The 22,452-nt window shown below is 42.6% G+C and overlaps 1 protein-coding gene across 1 annotated transcript; it reads left to right on the top strand.

The window, feature by feature from the left end:
- Positions 1 to 13,094: 13,094 nt before the first annotated feature.
- On the top strand, positions 13,095 to 14,760 carry LOC118389321 (C-X-C motif chemokine 11-like). Its single transcript, XM_035779244.2, has 4 exons — positions 13,095 to 13,348; positions 13,665 to 13,782; positions 13,945 to 14,028; positions 14,370 to 14,760. Exons 1-4 carry the CDS (start codon positions 13,276 to 13,278, stop codon positions 14,422 to 14,424), a joined length of 330 nt encoding a protein of 109 aa, XP_035635137.1. The 5' UTR covers positions 13,095 to 13,275; the 3' UTR covers positions 14,425 to 14,760.
- Positions 14,761 to 22,452: the final 7,692 nt, after the last annotated feature.

The raw sequence follows: 22,452 nt of genomic DNA, 5'->3' as shown, positions 1-22,452 counted from the left end.
CATATATTTATTAAACCGAGAACACTAAACAAAATAACAAAGGAGAAACTAAACTAAACAGTTCTGAAAGGTGACATACACAAAACAGAAAATAATCACCCACGAAACACAGGTGGGAAAAGTATGATTAAGTATGACCTAAGTATGATTCTCAATCAGAGACAACGAACGACACCTGCCTCTGATTGAGAATCATACCAGGCCAAACGCAAAACACAACATAGAAAAACGAACATAGACAACCCACCCAACTCACGCCCTGACCATACTAAAACAAAGATATAACAAAATAACTAAGGTCAGAACGTGACAAAAGGTGAAATAAACATAAAAATATCTGTAACAACATTTCCCCTGTGTCATTCAAACGTACTTTATGTTTCATTTAGACTTTATTTTTGTACTTTTATCTTTGACCGTCATTCTATCCCCCTCCTAGCAACTCCACTCGCACTTGTCTCCAATTCCACATTCCAACCCTCAGCTTCCCCCAGCCCATCCCACCTCTCTCTGCTGGCCACCCTCTTCGGAATTCTACAATGTATACAAAATGCTTCAGTCTGGTTTTAGACCCAATCATAGCTCTGAGACTGCACTTGTGAAGGTGGTAAATGACCTTTTAATGGCATCAGACCGAGGCTTTGCATCTGTCTTCGTGCTCCTAGACCTTAGTGCTGCTTTTGATACCATCGATCACCACATTCTTTTGGAGAGATTGGAAACCCAAATTGGTCTACATGGACAAGTTCTGGCCTGGTTTAGATCTTATCTGTCGGAAAGATATCAGTTTGTCTCTGTGAATGGTTTGTGCTCTGACAAATCAACTGTAAATTTCAGTGTTCCTCAAGGTTATGTTTTAGGACCACTATTGTTTTCACTATATATTTTACCTCTTGGGGATGTCATTCGAAAACATAATGTTAACTTTCACTGCTATGCGGATGACACAGCTGTACATTTCAATGAAACATGGTGAAGCCCCAAAATTGCCCTCGCTAGAAGCCTGTGTTTCAGGCATAAGGAAGTGGATGGCTGCAAACTTTCTACTTTTAAACTCGGACAAAACAGAGATGCTTGTTCTAGGTCTTGAGAAACAAAGAGATCTTCTGTTGAATCTGACAATTCATCTTAATGGTTGTACAGTCGTCTCAAATAAAACTGTGAAGTACCTCGGCGTTACTTTGGACCCTGATCTCTCTTTTGACGAACATATCAAGACTGTTTCAAGGACAGCTTTTTTCCATCTACGTAACATTGCAAAAATCAGAAACTTTCTGTCCAAAAATGATGCAGAAAAATTTATACATGCTTTTGTTACTTCTAGGTTAGACTACTGCAATGCTCAACTTTCTGGCTAGCAGGATAAAGCACTAAATAAACTTCAGTTAGTGCTAAATATGGCTGCTAGAATCCTGACTAGAACCCCCAAAAATTATCATATTACTCCAGTGCTAGCCTCCCTACATTGGCTTCCTGTCAAGGCAAGGGCTGATTTCAAGGTTTTACTGCTAACCTTCAAAGCATTACATGGGCTTGCTCCTACCTATCTCTCTGATTTGGTCCTGCCGTACATACCTACACGTACGCTATGGTCACAAGACGCAGGCCTCCTAATTGTCCCTATAATTTCTAAGCAAACAGCTGGAGGCAGGGCTTTCTCCTATAGAGCTCCATTTTTATGGAATGGTCTGCCTACCCATGTGAGAGACTCAAACTCGGTCTCAACCTTTAAGTCTTTACTGAAGACTCATCTCTTCAGTGGGTCATATGATTGAGTGTAGTCTGGCCCAGGAGTGTGAAGGTGAACGGAAAGGCTCTGGAGCAACGACCCGCCCTTGCTGTCTCTGCCTGGCCGGTTCCCCTCTTTCCACTGGGATTCTCTGCCTCTAACCCTATTACAGGTGCTGAGTCACTGGCCTACTGGTGCTCTTTCATGCCGTCCCTAGGAGGGGTGCGTCACTTGAGTGGGTTGAGTCACTGATGTGATCTTCCTGTCTGGGTTGCCCCCCCCCCCCTCTCTTGGGTTGTGCCATTGCGGAGATCTTTGTGGGCTACTCTCGGCCTTGTCTCAGGATGGTAAGTTGGTGGTTGAAGATATCCCTCTAGTGGTGTGGGGGCTGTGTTTTGGCAAAGTGGGTGGGGCTATATCCTTCCTGTTTGGCCCTGTCCGGGGGTATCATCGGATGGGACCACAGTGTCACCTGACCCCTCCTGTCTCAGCCTACAGTATTTATGCTGCAGTAGTTTATGTGTCGGGTGGCTAGGGTCAGTTTGCATTATCTGGAGTACTTCTCCTGTCTTATCCGGTGTCCTGTGTGGATTTAAGTATGCTCTCTCTAATTCTCTCTTTCTATCTTTTTTTCTCTCTCTTGGAGGACCTGAAACCTTGGACCATGCTTCAGGACTACCTGGCATCATGACTCCTTGCTGTCCCCAGTCCACCTGGCCGTGCTGCTGCTCCAGTTTCAACTGTTCTGCCTGTGATTATTATTATTTGACCATGCTGGTAATTTATGAACACTTGAACATCTTGGCCATGTTCTGTTATAATCTCCACCCGGCACAGCCAGAAGAGGACTGGCCACCCCTCATAGCCTGGTTCCTCTCTAGGTTTCTTCTTAGGTTTTGGCCTTTCCAGGGAGTTTTTCCTAGCCACCGCGCTTCTACACCTGCATTGCTTGCTGTTTGGGGTTTTAGGCTGGGTTTCTGTACAGCACTTTGAGATATCAGCTGATGTACGAAGGGCAATATAAATACATTTGATTTGATTAGACTTCAATTTATTCTGTATCCTCACAACATAATCTGCAGAGCTGCGATGATTGTATGCCCTAAACAAGAATGGCAAGAATTCTGTACAATAATTTTAGCTGAAAAGCACGAATCTTGTGTTGTTTTATATATAAACTCATACACCCTGTACCATGGAATCGATACATCAAAAATCTCCTCCCAACTTTTTTTCAATCTGTATGGCACAGCTGTCAACATCCTGGTCCTCAAATGAAACTGGTATACTTTCCTATTCATGCTATTTTTATTCCTCTGCCAGTTAAGATCCTTTATATTGAGCAGACAGACTAGTTTGCTACCTCCTCCTGCTGCCATCTGCCTCCTCCATTTTTGGGCTAATGCTGTAATCAATTGGTTGTTATCTTGGATTGAGCAGACCTTCCCATGCAAATCTCATAACTCCATGAAATACATAACTATATCATTCCAATTTACAATATAATTTAAAAACAAAATACCCTTTTCAAACATCTTTTCCAACGATACACATATTTTAACAACCAGCACATACCTAGAACATGATCAAAATGTAAATAAAATGTGACCATGTTTGAACTTTTAGAAAACATCCTGTTAAAGTAATGAAATACCAAGAAAAACATTTTTGTTGTTGTCAAGTTCCTTAAATGTGCTGGAAATGTTCCAAAGCCAAGCAACCATCCTGCACCATTCCCAGAAAGTTGTGTGAAGGTTGTATGTAGAATAACCATGTGATAACAACGCTCTCACCACGCTCTAAGAAACATACGGTTATCAGAATGTTATGTGCTAGCAGGAATCAGTCTGGTCCATTGATTGTGCAAAGTCAAGCAATGCTGAATCATACTGCTCTTGTTCCCGTAACAGCTTCAAACCAGGGAAGTAAACAGGAGGTAGAGAGGGAGCAAGACAGGCACTGGGCGAAAAGGGTCCAAATGAAGGAATATCTTTCCATGACACGTTGTTCATATTCTAGAGAATACAGACCATTTCCAATGCATATATACACTGCTCAAAAAAATAAAGGGAACACTAAAATAACACATCCTAGATCTGAATGAATGAAATATTCTTATTAAATACTTTTTTCTTTACATAGTTGAATGTGCTGACAACAAAATCACACAATAATTATCAATGGAAATCAAATTTATCAACCCATGGAGGACTGGATTTGGAGTCACACTCAAAATGAAAGTGGAAAACCACACTACAGGCTGATCCAACTTTGATGTAATGTCCTTAAAACAAGTCAAAATGGGGCTCAGTAGTGTGTGTGGCCTCCACGTGCCTGTATGACCTCCCTACAATGCCTGGGCATGCTCCTGATGAGGTGGCGGATGGTCTCCTGAGGGATCTCCTCCCAGACCTGGACTAAAGCATCCGCCAACTCCTGAACGGTCTGTGGTGCAACATGGCGTTGGTGGATGGAGCGAGACATGATGTCCCAGATGTGCTCAATTGGATTCAGGTCTGGGGAGGGGGCGGGCCAGTCCATAGCATCAATGCCTTCCTCTTGCAGGAACTGCTGACACACTCCAGCCACATGAGGTCTAGCATTGTCTTGCATTAGGAAGAGCCCAGGGCCAACCGCACCAGCATATGGTCTCACAAGGGGTCTGAGGATCTCATCTTGGTACCTAATGGCAGTCAGGCTACCTCTGGCGAGCACATGGAGGGCTGTGCGGCACCCCAAAGAAATGCCACCCCACATCATGACTGCCCCACCGCCAAACCGGTCATGCTGGAGGATGTTGCAGGCAGCAGAACGTTCTCCACGGCGTCTCCAGACTCTGTCACGTCTGTCACATGTGCTCAGTGTGAATCTGCTTTCATCAGTGAAGAGCACAGGGCACCAGTGGCGAATTTGCCAATCTTGGTGTTCTCTGGCAAATGCCAAACGTCCTCCACGGTGTTGGGCTGTAAGCACAGCCCCCACCTGTGGACGTCGGGCCCTCATACCACCCTCATGGAGTCTGTTTCTGACCGTTTGAGCAGACACATGCACATTTGTGGCCTGCTGGAGGTCATTTTGCAGGGCTCTGGCAGTGATCCTCCTGCTCCTCCTTGCACAAAGGCGGAGGTAGCGGTCCTGCTGCTGGGTTGTTGCCCTCCTACGGCCTCCTCCACGTCTCCTGATGTACTGGCCTGTCTCCTGGTAGCGCCTCCATGCTCTGGACACTACGCTGACAGACACAGCAAACCTTCTTGCCACAGCTCGCATTGATGTACTATCCTGGATGAGCTGCACTACCTGAGCCACTTGTGTGGGATGTAGACTCAGTCTCATGCTACCACTAGAGTGAAAGCACCGCCAGCATTTAAAAGTGACCAAAACATCAGCCAGGAAGCATAGGAACTGAGAAGTGGTCTGGTCACCACCTGCAGAACCACTCATTTATTGGGGTGTGTCTTGCTAAATGCCTATAATTTCCACCTGATGTCTATTCCATTTGCACAACAGCATGTGAAATTTATTGTCAATCAGTGTTGCTTCCTAAGTGGACAGTTTGATTTCACTGAAGTGTGATTGACTTGGAGTTACATTGTGTTGTTTAAGTGTTCCCTTTATTATTTTGAGCAGTGTATTTAGAGTTTTGTGGATTTGCACCATATCCTGACAAATACTGAACCCAGATGTGACTTTTAGACATATATCATATTGGGATTACTCTGAACATCACACATGGACATTTCCTATGGCCGAGTATGGACACATTCAATATCCTGAGATATGTGAGATCCTATTTTCTCTCTTCATGTTGTACAAATACTGACAATATATACATCGCGTTTCTGTGTTTTCTTAGCATATTCAAGATAATAATCTGTATTGATTCCAGATATGCTAGGTCAATATCTGGATCTTGATCTACTTTTCGATATGCTGAAAAGAAGGACGATTTTTGAGATTTCAGGACATGCGCAATAACTTGTCAAATATGAAATCTTTATTCTTCTTTCATGCACAAATCATTTTGTGATTCCCTCCAGTGTAACGGCGTTCTTCGTTTGTCAAAAGAGAGTCGGACCGAAATGCAGCGTGGTGGTTACTCATGTCTTTAATGAAACAAATGACGATACATGAAATAACTTAATAAATACAAAAACAACAAACGGAACAAGAAACCTAATTACAGCCTATCTGGTGAACACTACACAGAGACAGGAACAATCACCCACGAAATACACAGTGAAATCCAGGCTACCTAAATACGGTTCCCTATCAGAGACAACAAGAATCACCTGACTCTGATTGAGAACCGCCTCAGGTAGCCAAGCCTAAACTAGACACACCCCTAATCAACCACAATCCCAATGCCTACAAAAAACCCAATATGACAACACAATAAACCCATGTCACACCCTGGCCTGAACAAATATGTAACGAAAACACAAAATACAATGACCAAGGTGTGACAGAACCCCCCTCCCCCCCTAAGGTGCGGACTCCCGGACGCACCTCACAACCATAGGGAGGGTCCGGGTGGGCATCTGTCCATGGTGGCGGTTCCGGCTCGGGACGTGGACCCCACTCCATTAATGTCATAGTTCCTCCCCTTCGCGTCCTGGGATAATCCACCCTCGCCGCCGACCATGGCCTAATAGTCCTCACCCAGAACCCCACTGAACTGAGGGGCAGCTCGGGACTGAGGGGCAGCTCGGGACTGAGGGAAAGCCCGGGACTGAGGGAAAGCCCAGTACTGAGAGAAAGCCCAGTACTGAGAGGAAGCCCAGTACTGAGATGAAGCTCAGGCAGGTAGTAGGCTCCGGTAGATCCTGGCTGGCTGGCGGATCTGGAAGATTCTGGTTGACTGGCAGATCTGGAAGAGACTGGTTGACTGGCAGATCTGGAAGAATCTGGTTGACTGGCAGATCTAGAAGATCATGGCTGACTGGCGGATCTAGCTGCTCTATGCAGACTGACAGCTCTGGCTGCTCCATGCAGCCTGGCATCTCTGGCTGCATCATGCAGACTGACAGCTCTGGCTGCTCCATGCAGGCTGGCAGCACCTTGCAGACTGGCAGCTCCCTGCAGACTGGCAGCTCCTTGCAGACTGACAGCTCTGGCTGCTCCATGCAGGCTGACAGCTCCTTGCAGACTGACAGCTTCTTGCAGACTGGCAGCTCCTTGCAGGCTGACAGCTCTTTGCAGACTGACAGCTCTGGCTGCTTCATGCAGACTGACAGCTCTGGCTGCTTCATACAGACTGACAGCTCTGGCTGCTTCATGCAGACTGACAGCTCTGGCTGCTTCATGCAGACTGACAGCTCTGACTGCTCCATGCAGGCTGACAGCTCTGACTGCTCCATGCAGGCTGGCAGCACCTTGCAGACTGGCAGCTCCTTGCAGACTGGCTGCTCCTTGCAGACTGACAGCTCTGGCTGCTTCATGCAGACTGGCAGCTCGGGCTGCTCCGAACAGGCAGGAGGCTCCGGCAGCGCTGTAGAGGAGGAAGGCTCTAGAAGCGCTGAACAGGCGGGAGACTCCGGTAGCGCAGGAGAGGAGGAAGGCTCTGATAGCGCTGAACAAGCAGGAGACTCTGGTAGCGCAGGAGAGGAGGAAGGCTCTGATAGCGCTGAACAAGCAGGAGGCTCCGGCAGCACAGGAGAGGCGAGGCGCATTGTAGGCCTGATGCGTGGTGCTGACACTGGTGGTACTGGGCCGAGGACACGCACAGGAAGCCTGGTGCGGGGAGCTGCCACCGGAGGGCTGGTGTGTGGAGGTGGCACAGGATGGGCTAGACCGTGAAGGCGTACTGGAGATCTTGAGAGCAGTGTTGGCACAGGACGTGCAAGGCTAGGGATGTGCACAGGAGGCATGGTGCGTGAGGCTGGCACCAACTTCACCAGCCGACTAACACGCACCTCAGGACGAATATAAACCCATGTCACACCCTGGCCTGACCAAATATATAACGAAAACACAAATTACAATGACCAAGGCGTGACAGCCAGGTTGAGAGAAAATACTAACAGGAGAACTCAAATGTAACAGAGAAACTGTATGTTATATATTTGTTGTAGAAACTATGGCATTAAATTATGTCAACTACATAAAGTATATTTTTTCTACAATAAAGTAATTTATGCATATACCCAGAGATGTCCAGTTTATGCCATATGTGTTCATACCCTCACATATCAATATAACACCTAGCCAAAGACCCACCTGTCATTCACCTCTTTACACACACAGACACACACTGAGGCAAGTTAGAGTAAACGACAGCACTTCCATGCCCAGTGCTATACTTATTCCCATTGGTCTAGTCTGGAATAATGAGATATAAAAGCCCCACCTGATTCACTGATCCCAGTATAGCACTACAGACCTCCGACCTGTCAGTTACCACTCTGTTAGCCATAGCACTGAGAGACAGTGGCATACAGGACACAGAGAGAGAGAGATTGCGACACACCGTGGAATACCAACAAGAGAGGGATACAGTCTAGACAATCGAGGTAAGACAATGCTAATATAGTGTGGGGGTGGTGATGGTGGTGGCGGGCTGAGGGTTAAAACTCATTGTAAGGATACAAGTATCTTTAAAAAATATATATTTCACATTATCTTTCAACCCTGTATGATTGTTTGCTATTTTATGATGTAATGCTATTCTAAAGGATAAGGTATTTTCTACATGGTCCATAAGATAATGAGCAATATTCATACAGTGGATTTGTACTATACAGTGTCTATTCAAATAGAGCATAGAAATCAAATCATAGCTAATGTACAGTGCATTCCAAAAGTACTCACCCCCTTTGGCGTTTTCCCTATTTTCTTGCATTACAACCTATAATTTAAATAGATTTTTATTTCGATTTCATGTAATGGACATACACAACATAGTACAAATTGGTGAAGTGAAAGGAAAAAATAACTTGTTTAAAAAAAATCAAAAAAATATAGAACGGAAAAGTGGTGCATGTATATGTATTCACCCCCTTTGCTACGAAGCCCCTAAATAAGATCTAGTGCAACCAATTACCTTCAGAAGTCACATAATTAATTAAATGAAGTCCACCTGTGTGCAATGATTTTTTTCCGACTCAGAGTGTCACATGATCTGTCACATGATCTCAGTATATATACACATGTTCTGAAAGGCGAAAGAGTCTGCAGCATCACTAAGCAAGGGGCACCACCAAACAATGTGCACCATGAAGACCAAGGAGCTCTCCAAACAGGTCAGGGACAAAATTGTGGAGAAGTACAGATCAGGGTTGGGTTATAAAAAAAATATCAGAAACTTTCATCATCCCACAGAGCACCATTAAATCCATTATTTTAAAAAATGGAAAGAATATGGCACCACAACAAACCTGCCAAGAAAAGGCTGGCCACCAAAACAGACCAGGCAAGGAGGGCATTAATCAGAGAGGCAACAAAGAGACTAAAGATAACCCTGAAGCAGCTGCAAAGCTCCACAGCGGAGATTGGAGTATCTGTCCATAGAACCACATTAAGCTGTACACTCCACAGAGTTGGGCTTTACAGAAGAGTGGCCAGAAAAAAACCATTGCTTAAAGAAAAAAATAAGCAAACACTCCCCAAACACATAGAAGAAGGTACTCTGGTCAAATGAGGCTAAAATGGTGCTTTTTGGCCATCAAGGTAAACGCTATGTCTGGCACAAACCCAACTTTTCTCATCACCCCGAGAACACCATCCCCACAGTGAAGCATGATGGTGGCAGCATCATGCCTTGGGGATGTTTTTCATCGACAGGGACTGGGAAACGATTCAGAATTTAAGTAATGATGAATGGAGCTAAATACAGGGACATTCTTGAGGGAAACCTGTTTCAGTCTTCCAGAGATTTGAGACTGGGACGGAGGTTCACCTTCCAGCAGGATAATGATCCTAAGCATACTGCTAAAGCAACACTCGAGTGATTTAAGGGGAAACATTTAAATGTCTTGGAATGGCCTAGTCAAAGCCCAGACCTCAATCCAATTGAGAATCTGTGGTATGATTTAAAGATTTTGGTATGACTCAAAAAATATATATTTTAATTCCAGGTTTTAAGGCAACAAAATAGGAAAAATGCCAAGGGGGTGAATACTTTCGCAAGGCTCTGTATCAACAGGAAACGCATCTCCTTAGTTTATATATCAAAAATATTAAAAAAATGTCAATGTATTTCCAGGCTGTTTTTACAGGATGAAGCCCAGATGGCTGCTTTCCTCCGTCGAGCTGCTGCCCACCATCAGTGAGCTGCAGGAAGGAGTTCTGGAGGATGGGGAAGATGAGTACCCCACTATGGAGGAGTATGTGGACTCCATCAAGAAATTCTCCCAGACTGCCCCATACCCCCTCCACGGCCCACTCCGGGAGCACCGACAATGGATGACCTGCTTGGCCACCCATCCCGTCAGAAGATGCTTCCACTGTAGCCTCATTGGCGCCCTATAACAAATCCATGGCATATGCTCCTTGGATCCCCAGTGGTCTATCGGATGTGTCACTGATGGTCGCCCATCCTTTGGACTGTGTAACCCGGTTATGTTCAGGACGAGACCCCCTGGATTGGTTGTTTGCGCAGGCCCAGTTTTCCGGTAAGAAAGTCCTAGGCTTCTGTTTGTGACGGTGCTGTGGAAAAGGCAACAGGGCTTTGCGGAACTCTTTGGTGAACAGGAAGCATAGTCTGAATTACATTACTGGATTAACCCAGCGTGAGATTGGAGGTCGAGGTAGTCAGGAATGATTTGTGAATGTTGTCTTAACTCTCCAATGTGATCTACTGTATGGACTGATTCCCTCCAGGCATGACCAGAGTTGAAGGGTGTCCTAATATGGACACCGTAGAAGAAGACACCTTACAAAGGAGGGGGCAGCCCAATGAATTTACACTTTAGCTGCTTTATCTCTCTGGATACCCTCGCAATGATAATCTTTTTGTAAGGAACTCTTTGTAAATAGAAGCTGTAAATACTGTACATGATTGTCTGTAAATATATTTCTGTGACCAACCCAATTAAAACAACATGGTATTCAAAAACATTGTTTTCACAGCCATTGACTCTGTCACTCACAATCAAGGCAATTATTTTCTCTTTGTCTTCAAGAACAGACATTTCTCTTTTCTTTATGGGCCAGCAAATTGTATCTATTGTCTTTGTTAAGCACTCCTGTGTGCTCTGGTTCTGGTCCGTTAGGTTCCTTAAGTTTCTGTTTCTTCTAAATGTCGCAAGCGTGTGGTGAGCCAAGACAGCTGGCGCTACAGTGCATTAGCAATAACGCTACCTTGGCCTAGATCCATCCCTCTATCAAAACAAGATGAAGGGAGGGAACAGGGAGGCCTGCTCTTTCCGGTGATACATTGTCACTGAAATGTAAATCAATGTTAATGTTTCCAATACCCAGAATATAGATGAATTATACAGTACATATTCTACTGAAACGTCATTAGGTCCTGTTCCGAAGAAATACCAAACTCATTTTAAGACGTTAAGTAACAATGTTTTCAGTGGACATTACCATGAAATTACACTTTATGAGAAAGAGCAACAGTATTTGCGATAACCACCCAAATTTGTGTTAGTCATGATCTTGGATTATCTTGGATATGGCTCATTAGCAGTGGCTCACATAATTGGAGGTGGTAGTCAGAGTACAGTATTGGTCATATAATAAATTGTGTATGAACCAAAAAGTGAAATCAGGCCATTACCTCTCAACTTGTTGAGCATAGTCCCACTGTGTTAATTAATTTGAGCAGAATTGGTCAAATATCATACAACCACAGGAGGTTGGTGGCACCTTAATTGGGGAGGATGGGCTCTTGGTAATGGCTTGAGCGAAATAAGTAGAATGCTATCAAATACATCAAACACATGGTTTCCATGTGTTTGATGCCATTCCATACGTTCTGTTCCAGCCATTATTATAATCCGTACTCCCTTTAGCAGCCTCCACTGCATACAACTACATAATGCATAAACCAGCTTTTAAAACATTTGCAGATGTAATCATATGTAGTGTAATTACATTTAAAAACATAGGTGTATCTATCTAGTTATTTATCATGAAAAAACATGTTTTAGCATCAATTAAAACCTGACATCATCACGGCACAGAATAGGAGACATTTAGTATCTCAACCGGCTTCCATTTTTTCAGTTGTGGCTGCTTTGCGTGATGTGTTGTTGTCTCTACCTTCTTGCCCTTTGTGCTGTCGTCTGTACCTAATAATGTTTATACCATGTTTTGTGCTGCTACCATGATGTGTTGCTACCATGTTGTGGTCATGATGTGTTGCTACCATGTTGTGGTCATGTTGTGTTGCTACCATGCTTTGTTGTCATGTGTTGCTGTCTTGCTATGTTGTTGTCTTAGTCGTGTTGTCTCTCTTGTCGTGATGTGCGTTTTGTCATATATTCATATTTCATTTCTTCATTTCTTTATTTATTTTTAATCCCAACCCCCGTCCCCGCAGGAGGCCTTTTGGTAGGCCGTCATTGTAAAGAAGAATTTGTTCTTAACTGACTTGCCTAGTTAAATAAAGGTTAAATAAACAAATGAAAAATATAAATACATGGGGACCCGAAAAGGAACCTCTGACAAGACACAACACACATGACTGAAAACACCAGCCACATCCTGGGTGTTAGGCCCAGTCATTATTCATCACCATGATAATCATTCACTTCTGGTAAAACAGGTGTCGGTCTATAGACATGTTCTAGTGTTGACTAGCATGATTAGTATGACATGGTAGATTTAGGTTGGGGGTTCACAGAATAGAGATGACTGGCTATCGTGTCATCATGATGTTCCTGCAGCTGTTGCTGTTGCTAATTGCCCCAGACAGCATATCTGACCTGGGCATGCTGGTGGAGAAGGAGAAGAACCATCAACATTCTTCGCAGTTGATACACTTTTGTTTTCACTTTTCCTATTAGCTTTGTTTATTTCTATCCAAGAACGTTTGGGGTGAAGTTTGTCTTAATACGAGACCATCTTCTGAAGCACCATCTCTCGTTTGACCCCCAGATCTGTGATGTCATAAAGAGCAGTTTTCAGAAGGAGAAGGTAATTGGAAGGAGACTTTGGATCTGTCCATCTAATGAATCCGAGACAGCTTAATCTACATGATTTAAAATAACAGGTTTGCAGACAGGCCACTTAAACATGAATCACCGTGACAACGCTGACTCACCCTGGCGTTCACTTTCCCACAGTCACAGTTAGGAAGTTAGGAGTTAAGATTCTCGCGGCCAACTTTTTATCTGCAGACTCCTAGCTTCCCTCCGCCCCTTCCACTCTGTAGTCCAACATTCCTTCATTTCTACCCTAGTGAGCTGGGAAATTCCAGTGAGAGCTGTTTCTTGAACGTTTGCCGGGAAAGAACATGGGATTTGGGAAAACCCTCTGCCGGCAGTTTATAAAAAGGACAATGGATCCCAATAGTTCACTTTTCACTTTCACTTCAAGTGGATCTTACTGCCTCTTGACTCCTCACCTCACCCCATCTCTCGCTACTTATATTCACGATGGCCTTCACACCAAAAGCCTGCAGTCTTTTCCTGGTGGTTTTGCTGGGAGTTTGTATACAGCTCAACGGAGGTAAGATTTCAAAGTCATTTCTAGCCATGTCAGCTACAATATATGGAATGTACAGTACAGTGTGCATGCTTTTACTAGTTACCTGACTGACTAGGGATTTTGCAGTGACTAGGCTACTATACATATAGTGGCTGTCGTATAGCATAAAATGAGTGTTGCAGTTATGTACAGTTTCTTCTTAGAACAAGCATTGTGCAAAAAATGCATTCATGTGAATTCTTATCCAAAATCCAATTTGAAGACATATTTGTCATAAAACAACGTTTCCATTCAAATGTTTGACCATGTTAATTGATGTTTATAACTCTCATTACAGCTCAACACGTCCCAGGTGCCAGATGCAAATGCCCAGGAACCATTATGCACACTCAGGAAATCATCGGTGACTTTGAAATCATTGAAAAGACCCACTACTGTGACACTACTGAAATCATGTAAGTAACTGCATTAATTTAAGCAGAAAGTGGTTTCTCTCTCTGTTTTTGGTTTGTTTCTTTCTGACATTTACTTCTGACATGACAATCACCTCCATCAGCCTTGTATCAGTTGTGTGACACAAGCATTAATTGTGTGTATGTGCGGTTTGTTTTTTTCAGTGTTACTCTGGCGGAAGATGGAGCCAGACGGTGCCTGAACCCCGCTGGAAGGAAGGCCATGTTTTTCGTCAACTGCTGGAACAGGTAAGATAGATCAAATCATCAGACTCCTCACCACCATACTAAATCCTTGGCAGAACTATACTGCAGTTATGACAATGTAATAACTTATAGATCAACATTTATCACAATCTAATGACATATAAATCTAATTGTAAAAAAAAGAAGCTAAGTTACTGTAATTATAAACTTTACTGTAATTATAGTTTTATCACACCATTAAGTAGCAGACATGAGGCTAATGCATGTAAAAGCAAAAGACCTTAGCACATACTTTAGAAACATCCTATAGCACTTGTCTTAATATAATCCATGTAACATTAGTCCTTTCTGAGAATAACACTCTTCTCCCTCCTTCCAAATAGAATAAACAAGGACGACAAGCAAAAGAAGAGGTGTCTTAAGAGAAAAGCAGAGTGAACGTAACGGAGGAGGGGAGAAGGGGCATGGAAAACCCAACGGCTGGATTTTCACAGAAGTCATGTGACCAAACACACACAAGAAGAATGTTGAGGGCTGACACTGCACTTTAGAGAAAGCGAGAGAGCGGGAGAGAGAGGGGGATTTTCGATTTCCTTTCGTGATTTTGTGGTACAGCACTGTATACAAGTATACAACACTAATTGTGAGAGATTTAAAGATATCATAAGTTAAAACTCTTTATTTATTTTTCTATTTGTTATTTAAATATGTGTATATTAATAAACAGATAAATATGATTTTGATACAACTGAAATAAAACAGTTTTTGATACAACTTAAAGATTCAAAGTTCTCTTAATCATAACATTCCATTTGTTATGAATGCTTATACCAAGTCCTATAATGCAATATGGGGTAACAATCATTATTACTGTCACAATTAATGCATAGGGCCCAATACTCATGGTCTATAGAGAGAGCCATGGGAACAGCTCTTTTAACATATTGGTTACAGAGTATGATACACTCTGGAGAGTGAGAGAGGGTCCCATGTATGGCAACACTTCAATAAGACCCGTGATCATGACTTAAACACAGCTGGTCTCAACAGCTGCAGAGGTTGGCTGAGAAACGAAGGCTGGACTTCCAGGTCAGGAGATAAATGTACTGATGCCATAGCGACCTGGGGTGAACCTCGACACACGTGGTGTTTCTAAACTACTGGAATACATGAACTGAACACTCTAGGGTTAGACATATTACAGTCACTTGTAATAATCCTACATAATCTGGATTTATTGACGCAAAAGAAATGTGAAATAAACGTCAAAATAAATGTTCATGATCATAAAATGTTGATTTCCAGCTATTACAATACTGTCAATGTGCACCATCTACTGGAGGACCTTAGTACCTAAACCCAGATAATCATTGACTTCTGTAATTACAGCGTTACTATACAAACATAAAGCAACTTAATATAAAGGTATAAAATCAACTTAATATAAAGGTATAAGATCGACTGAATGTAAAGGTATAAGATCAACTGAATGTAAAGGTATAAGATCAACTGAATGTAAAGGTATAAGATCAACTGAATGTAAAGGTATAAGATCAACTGAATGTAAAGGTATAAGATCAACTTAATATAAACATATAAGATCAACTGAATGTAAAGGTATAAGATCAATTTAATATAAACGTATAAGATCAACTGAATGTAAAGGTATAAGATCAACTTAATATAAACGTATAAGATCAACTGAATGTAAAGGTATAAGATCAACTGAATGTAAAGGTATAAGATCAACTGAATGTAAAGGTATAAGATCAACTTAATATAAACGTATAAGATCAACTGAATGTAAAGGTATAAGATCAACTGAATGTAAAGGTATAAGATCAACTGAATGTAAAGGTATAAGATCAACTTAATAAACTTAATGTAAAGTGTTACCTAATAGTGAACTACACAGGTATAAGAGGAACTTAATGTCAAGTGTTACAAAGTAGTCAATGATAATACTAGAAAATTATTTAGATGCCAATATTTACCTTCTAAATAAATCAAGATAATGTAGCTTTATCAATAAATCAAGATAATGTAGCTTTATCAATAAATCAAGATAATGTCGCTTTCTAAATAAATCAAGATAACATAGCTTTCTAAATGTGTCATTGAAAACAACAAAAGGCTCTAGGAGGTCTTGAATATAGAAATGTTTCTGAAACACTTACTGCTATACTGATTTGCTGCAGCGGCCTAGTTTCTTCCCTTTTAGAACCACCATGGATGCGTCCTAAATGGCACCCTTCATTATATGGGGCACTTATTTTGACCAGGACTCTCGTCAAAGGTAGTGCCTTACAAAAAGGAATAGGGTGCCATTTGGGACGCATCCATGTTTCTCCAGCGTGATGAGCTCCAAGGCAGCACGTCCTGCGTTTTGACCATTACTTTGCTGTGGAGATAAACTTTGCTGGAGGATATCAGAACTGGCCTTCACACTCGGGGGAAATCAAAGGGCTGGTGGTGGTCAGCGAGAGCCAAGGAGTGTGGGAGAGAATAGATCCTCCATAAACCTTCTTATTCCCAGACCAGAGTCCTGAGGCTGTGAGCGCGCACAGCACACACACACACACACACACACACACACACACACACACACACACACACACACACACACACACACACACACACACACACACACACACACACACACACACACACACACACACACACACACACACACACACACACACACACACACACACACACACACACACACACACACACACTATAATAAAACCTGCCGCATGAGATCATAAACCAAAAACAAAGCCTAGAAACATAGCAGATGAAGGGGTGCTTAGTCATATCTGCCTTTGGCATACCCTGCAGTATATACAGTATCTCCTGGAATTAAATCATCTGTTAAGACAGATATGGACAATATCTCAGTAAGGTTGTTGGGAGAAGACGAAGCTAATGTTACATTGCTGTATCCCAAATGGCACCCTATTTCCTATTTAGTGAGTTAATTTTGACCAGGGCCCATTGGGCTCTGGTCAAAGGTAAGCACTATGTAGGGAATAGGATGCCATTTGGGATCTGACCTTTATGAACTGCTATCAGCATACTATTTGGAACACAAGATGGAAATGGATGTTTACTAAAATGATCATTGATAGATCATTGATCATCTCCACCTGAGGTTCAGTAGATATGGTTAGGTAAGTGGAAAACACTCTCCTTGATGTTAGAAAGACATCAAATCTAGTTGCATGCTGTTTCATTTGTTGCCTGATGTTCCTCACTCGAGCTGTCAGAACAGCAGAAGCTCCGAGTAAGAGAACCTTTCCTTAAGAAACTAGATCAACAAATACATCATCAATTTATCATATGCATGTTGTCAACAAAGCAGTAGGATTTTCAATGGGTGGCGTTTCATGGTTCAGAAAAATTGCTACTAATAATTTGTCTGCACTTTTGCAGAAGCCTCCAACTGACGAGTGTGTTTCATTTTTTAACATTCTGCGGCAAAGGCACAAATCCTGAGAGAAATATTTCATTTCCATGATATATGTTGTTCCCGCCTGCTTTAAAGCTTATATATAGCTTTTAAAAAAGGACTGGGCTGTCTCCCACAGTGTAATACTCTCTCGTACAGGAGAACAGCGGCGGCTGTTAGAATAAAAGATGAGTGAGAGCTGCCACTGCCCGGCTTCTGTTGGAATCCAACAAACCCATACTGTTCGTCAGATGTAAAAAAATATATATATATTTTTAAAAAGTAATAATAAAAAAATTAAAATAAATGGCAACCTAATATTTTATTTATACATGTGGAGCATGCCCAATCGCTTGTTGATGTAGCTGTCAGACAAAGGGAAGAGGGTAAATTGCTCCTAACACGTTATCCCCATGCAATATTCATACGGCTACTGCTATAACATGGCTTTCATGCGCTCTCTTTGTTGCTCTACAGGCCGTGAAGAGAGTGGGCATCAATTATATGAAAATAGTCAAGAGAGAACGCTGTGAAGAACGGAACGACACACTAACAAATAAACAACTGTGCCAAACGACTCTAGAGAAGCGCTGCTTTGACTATGTTGGCTAGGGGTTCTCTTCAAAGAGTGCGTATGTGTGTCTGTCTGTCTGTGTCTGTCTGTCTGTGTGTGCGTGTGCGTCCGTGTCTGTGTCTGTGTGTGTGTGTGTTTTATGCATCTCCGTGTTTTATGTGTCGCTATGGGTATATGACTGAGGCTTTGGGGTTAGGAAGAAAGCCTCTCATGTCCCGTCTTGTCAATCACCCAGTCTCAACCCATAAATAAAGAATGACACACGCACCCAGCTACTCTCTCTTATTGTCTAGTGGGCCTGCCTGCCTGCCCAAGGCCCACCGCTCCTCAGATGCAGAGATGCAGACCACATGTCATTTTCAGTGCAGAGAGACAGGTTACTATACAGACAGGGAGAGAGAACACATCACAGAGTAACTTGCATCAACAGAACAGGAGACTCACCAGGAGCTAATGTAGAAGGCAGCACCCATCACAGGGAAACGCCATCTTAAATAAATCAAGCTGTTGCCCCATCAATCCCAACACTGAACTCTATGTGAAATGTAGATGAATCGAGGTGAATGGCGTGAACATGGCATGATATGAAATGTCCCCTGATACTTCGCCTTTGTTAGGCTTGAATAGGAGATTTTAGGAAAATACGTCAAAAACATGACTTTACTCCAGCTGGTTTGGACAGAAATGTATTTCAATGATCGTTTTATTCATCGTGGCTATGGATCGTGGCAATGGATCTTTGATTCAGATATTACACAAATGGGATTTCCTTCCACCTGATGTAGCTAACATTGACATCCAGAGTGAATGGTAGCGTTGTCATTTGCAGGAGAGAGTGGGAGACAAGCACAAGGAAAACAGAAATACAAAGCCTGTCTATGGGATTGTTTCTGGACACTGGTTCAGGTCTTTGACTACTGAACATATATGTCTGTCAAGTGTTGAGATGCAGTGTCAGGAGCTTATAGACACACAAACATGGACACACACACACTGACACACACATGCACACACACTTTCTCTCTCACAGAGGATAAGGCTGGTTGCAAATCTGCATATGCTGCTCACTGACAAGATTACAGGAGGCTGAGAATGGAGTGTGATGTGATCTCACCACACGACACTGTAGTATATTCACACTTTGCTTGTATGCTAATCCTCTTCATATGGCCATAGAGCTGGGATTGCTCTGTGCCATTCAATTATCACAAAGTCACTGGAACTTTCGGCTGAGAGACACATCGCAAGGAATGAGTCAAACGTCATATTGAAATGTATTCAGCCCCATAGTCCCAATGGTAGTTGCAGTAGGTACATCCACATTTCCATGTGGCGCAGTAGTTAGAATCAATCAGGAAGTTTAATTCCCACGTCGCAACAAGGGAACAAGCAATCAGTGGGTCGAACCTAAACCAATACATTAAACCGAACACAGACGTTGCTTAGTTGTTTTGCTTGTTTCTTGGAAATAAAGTTGATGGTTGTAGTTACAAATCTAAACCTACAGGGGGCAGCATATACACTCTGCTCTACTAGTCCTCCTTATCAGCATTCTGGAACAATCTCCTGTACCCACTGACTCCTGTTGTGCCCACTGTTTAGGAGGATACAGGGCTTACAGCAGTATTGAATTCATTAACCTTTTCTCCACTCTGGTCCAAAATGGGAGCAGGACCGCAATTGTTGGAAATAACCCCCTCGGCACTTTAAACAGTTTATTGAAAGGGTCACGGATGGAAGAAGAGGCGCTGAAGAGGGTGCTCGCCCCTATTTGTTACTTATCCGAAAAGTGTCATCTTGCATCAGGTGGTTAGTTATTTAGCAACTCACCGTCCGATAATAGGCGTGACTACGTTGCCCATTTACCGTCCCCTTTACCCGCGCTTGACGTGCTACTTTTGGACAAGAGACAAATTTGAACGAAAACTTGGTAATTGTGTCACTGGAGACCGTCTGATGGGGCGCTGGAGTTGAAAGGGTGTGTTCAGCTAGCGTCTGTGTCAGGTTAGTCAGTGTAGCGTGGCATCATAAGGAGTAAGAGGCTCGGAGTCTTTTGTGTCTCCTAGAAGCAAACTTCTTCAACACTTGGTTCATCTCAATCGGTTTGGGCGATTGCTGTTGGCCGGATCACTTTGAGCATGACTTCTAAACAACAGGATGTTGCTCATTCCTGATGCGGCATGAAGTCGTTGAAGAACATTCTATTTGTATAAGATCATTAGATTGTATGTCATATTCTGTCATCACTGACAGCTTCATACTGTATGTTAAAAATCTCAGAGTATCATATTGAAGGTGGTTCCCCACTCGTAGCCTACTAAGGGAAAGACAGATGGAGCTAGAGATCACTTAATCCAAAAATGGAATATTCATAGAAAATCAAATATTATGTGAATTGTAAATGAAAGGTTTCCAAAAGTTAAAGCAGGGAGGCTTTAACTTTTTTTGGCTACCAATAACGAGCACCGATAACGCTGTGAAAGTTCAGATATTGACGTCTGATTTTGGCAGAACAGCAAGGCAGGAGACTATAATTTATACAATATCTGATCAACATTTTCAAGATAACGCTGAAATCTTCCAGTTCTACATGCCAAATGTGATGTGCAACAGCACAAGGCAGACCACTTAGATTGCCTGAGGGACATCTAAACACTTGTAGAGCTCGGCGCTCTGATGAGCAAGGAAGAGCACAGTGGCACAACTATTACATTGCAGGAGTCAAAAAAGCCAACCATGTTCAGTTTCAACGGTGAACTGTGGTAACAAAGTCAATATGACCCCAGGCATTTCAACCAGTGGTGGTTGGAGCCGTTTAAGATGAGGGAGGATGATAGTTCTTTCATGAACATGGCCTTATTTCTATTACAGCATATTGGATGACTGTCACTCATATTCCATTCATCCAGCTCAATGTAACATCTAGGCGAAAAAACCTTTCCAAGCCAAACCTTCATATCATGACTGCTAACCGCTACACACAGCCTACATCATTGTCAAGTCATAGTCAATATAGATATGAGAACTAACACGTTAGTAAACCCTCTACAATCCTGCAGTGCAGTGTACAGTCAGCAGCAAGCAGTTTTGCAGATACACCGGCAGGCCCTGGTGGCAATAAATGAATAAAACCAAAAGCTTACCTTGACTTGGAATAGTTCCAGTGTTGGATAGCCATAGCCTGCTAGCTAACATAGCATCCCTCTCTGTTTGAGTAGGCTAAACTAGCTAGCTGCATTCGATGCTAGCTAAGAAAGTGAAAGTGAAAATATATATACTACAAAATATAGCTAGCTCTCTCTCTTCTCCTAATTTGGAATAAATTACTTCATTGCAAAACAGTGTGTTTTAATCAATTATTTGGTAGCATGTGAATATATTTAGTATAGTTTTATCTAAAAATGTTTTAAAAGGTTTTACTATTTTTATTTGATTGAAATTCACCGAGGAAGATGGTCCTCCCCTTCCTCCTCTGAGGAGCATCCACTGATTTCAACACCCATCACAGAGTGACAGAGAGAGGGAAAGAGAGGGAGATCAAGAAGAATTACAACCACAGTGGAGAAGGAGACGAACCTCTGGTGAATGAGGGACATAGAGAAGAGAGTAGGAAGAGAGAGATCAAACATGGAGTGCTAAGGGAATGAGAACAGAGTAGAAGAGAGCGATGAACTGAAGTTAGAGGCCAGCTCCAGAGTTAATAGGTAGGAACCTGCGAGAGAGAAAAGCATTTAATGAGCGAGGAGGAGGAGAGGAGTGAGAGATCAGGAAGTAGAAGACTCTAGGAAGCACCAGAATAGAAACGGTCCCTTTTAAAGTGAAACTTTTGATTGGAATTCAGGGACTACTGTAGCTCATGTATGGCAGACAGTCAACCAGATAGCTATATTCTATTATTATACTCAACTGTTAAATCTTAATTTAGAGAGTTTACACATTTATTTCACAAAAGAGACTTCAAAAAACAATCAAAGCCAATCTCAAAGGGAAAATATTGATTGGCTACCTGACAGCATTGCAGCCCTGCCCTCTAAATGAATCTCACTGAGTTGCTGGTAAGCAACAGACAGGCTAAATATAGCAACACTTGTTGACTGACAAGTAAACCACACCCATAATTGGTTTGGAGCCCCTCTGTGCCCAATTTACCACCTGCGGCTCCCTGAGCTGCCTATAGCTACTGGTACAGACTGTAGTATCAGGACAAGTACCAGGCATTGTTGGAGAGCTACATGTACCATCTGTCTTCTAAACAACTTATTTGTATTGTACTATAGTACAGTAAGTAACTTCTAGAACAAAAACAAGCCAGAGCTTGGATAGTGGCCTGCTTGATGAAGTTGAATGAATGAACTGAGTGCTATACAATAGCTTGTGGCCAAACTTCAGATATGTGTGTGTAACCGCATTTCACTCCGAGCTCCTATTGACATCAATGCAT

This window comes from Oncorhynchus keta, chromosome 32 (assembly GCF_023373465.1).
Source record: "Oncorhynchus keta strain PuntledgeMale-10-30-2019 chromosome 32, Oket_V2, whole genome shotgun sequence".
In the NCBI taxonomy this organism is placed as follows: domain Eukaryota; kingdom Metazoa; phylum Chordata; class Actinopteri; order Salmoniformes; family Salmonidae; genus Oncorhynchus; species Oncorhynchus keta.
This window is presented reverse-complemented; position numbering and strand designations above follow the sequence as displayed.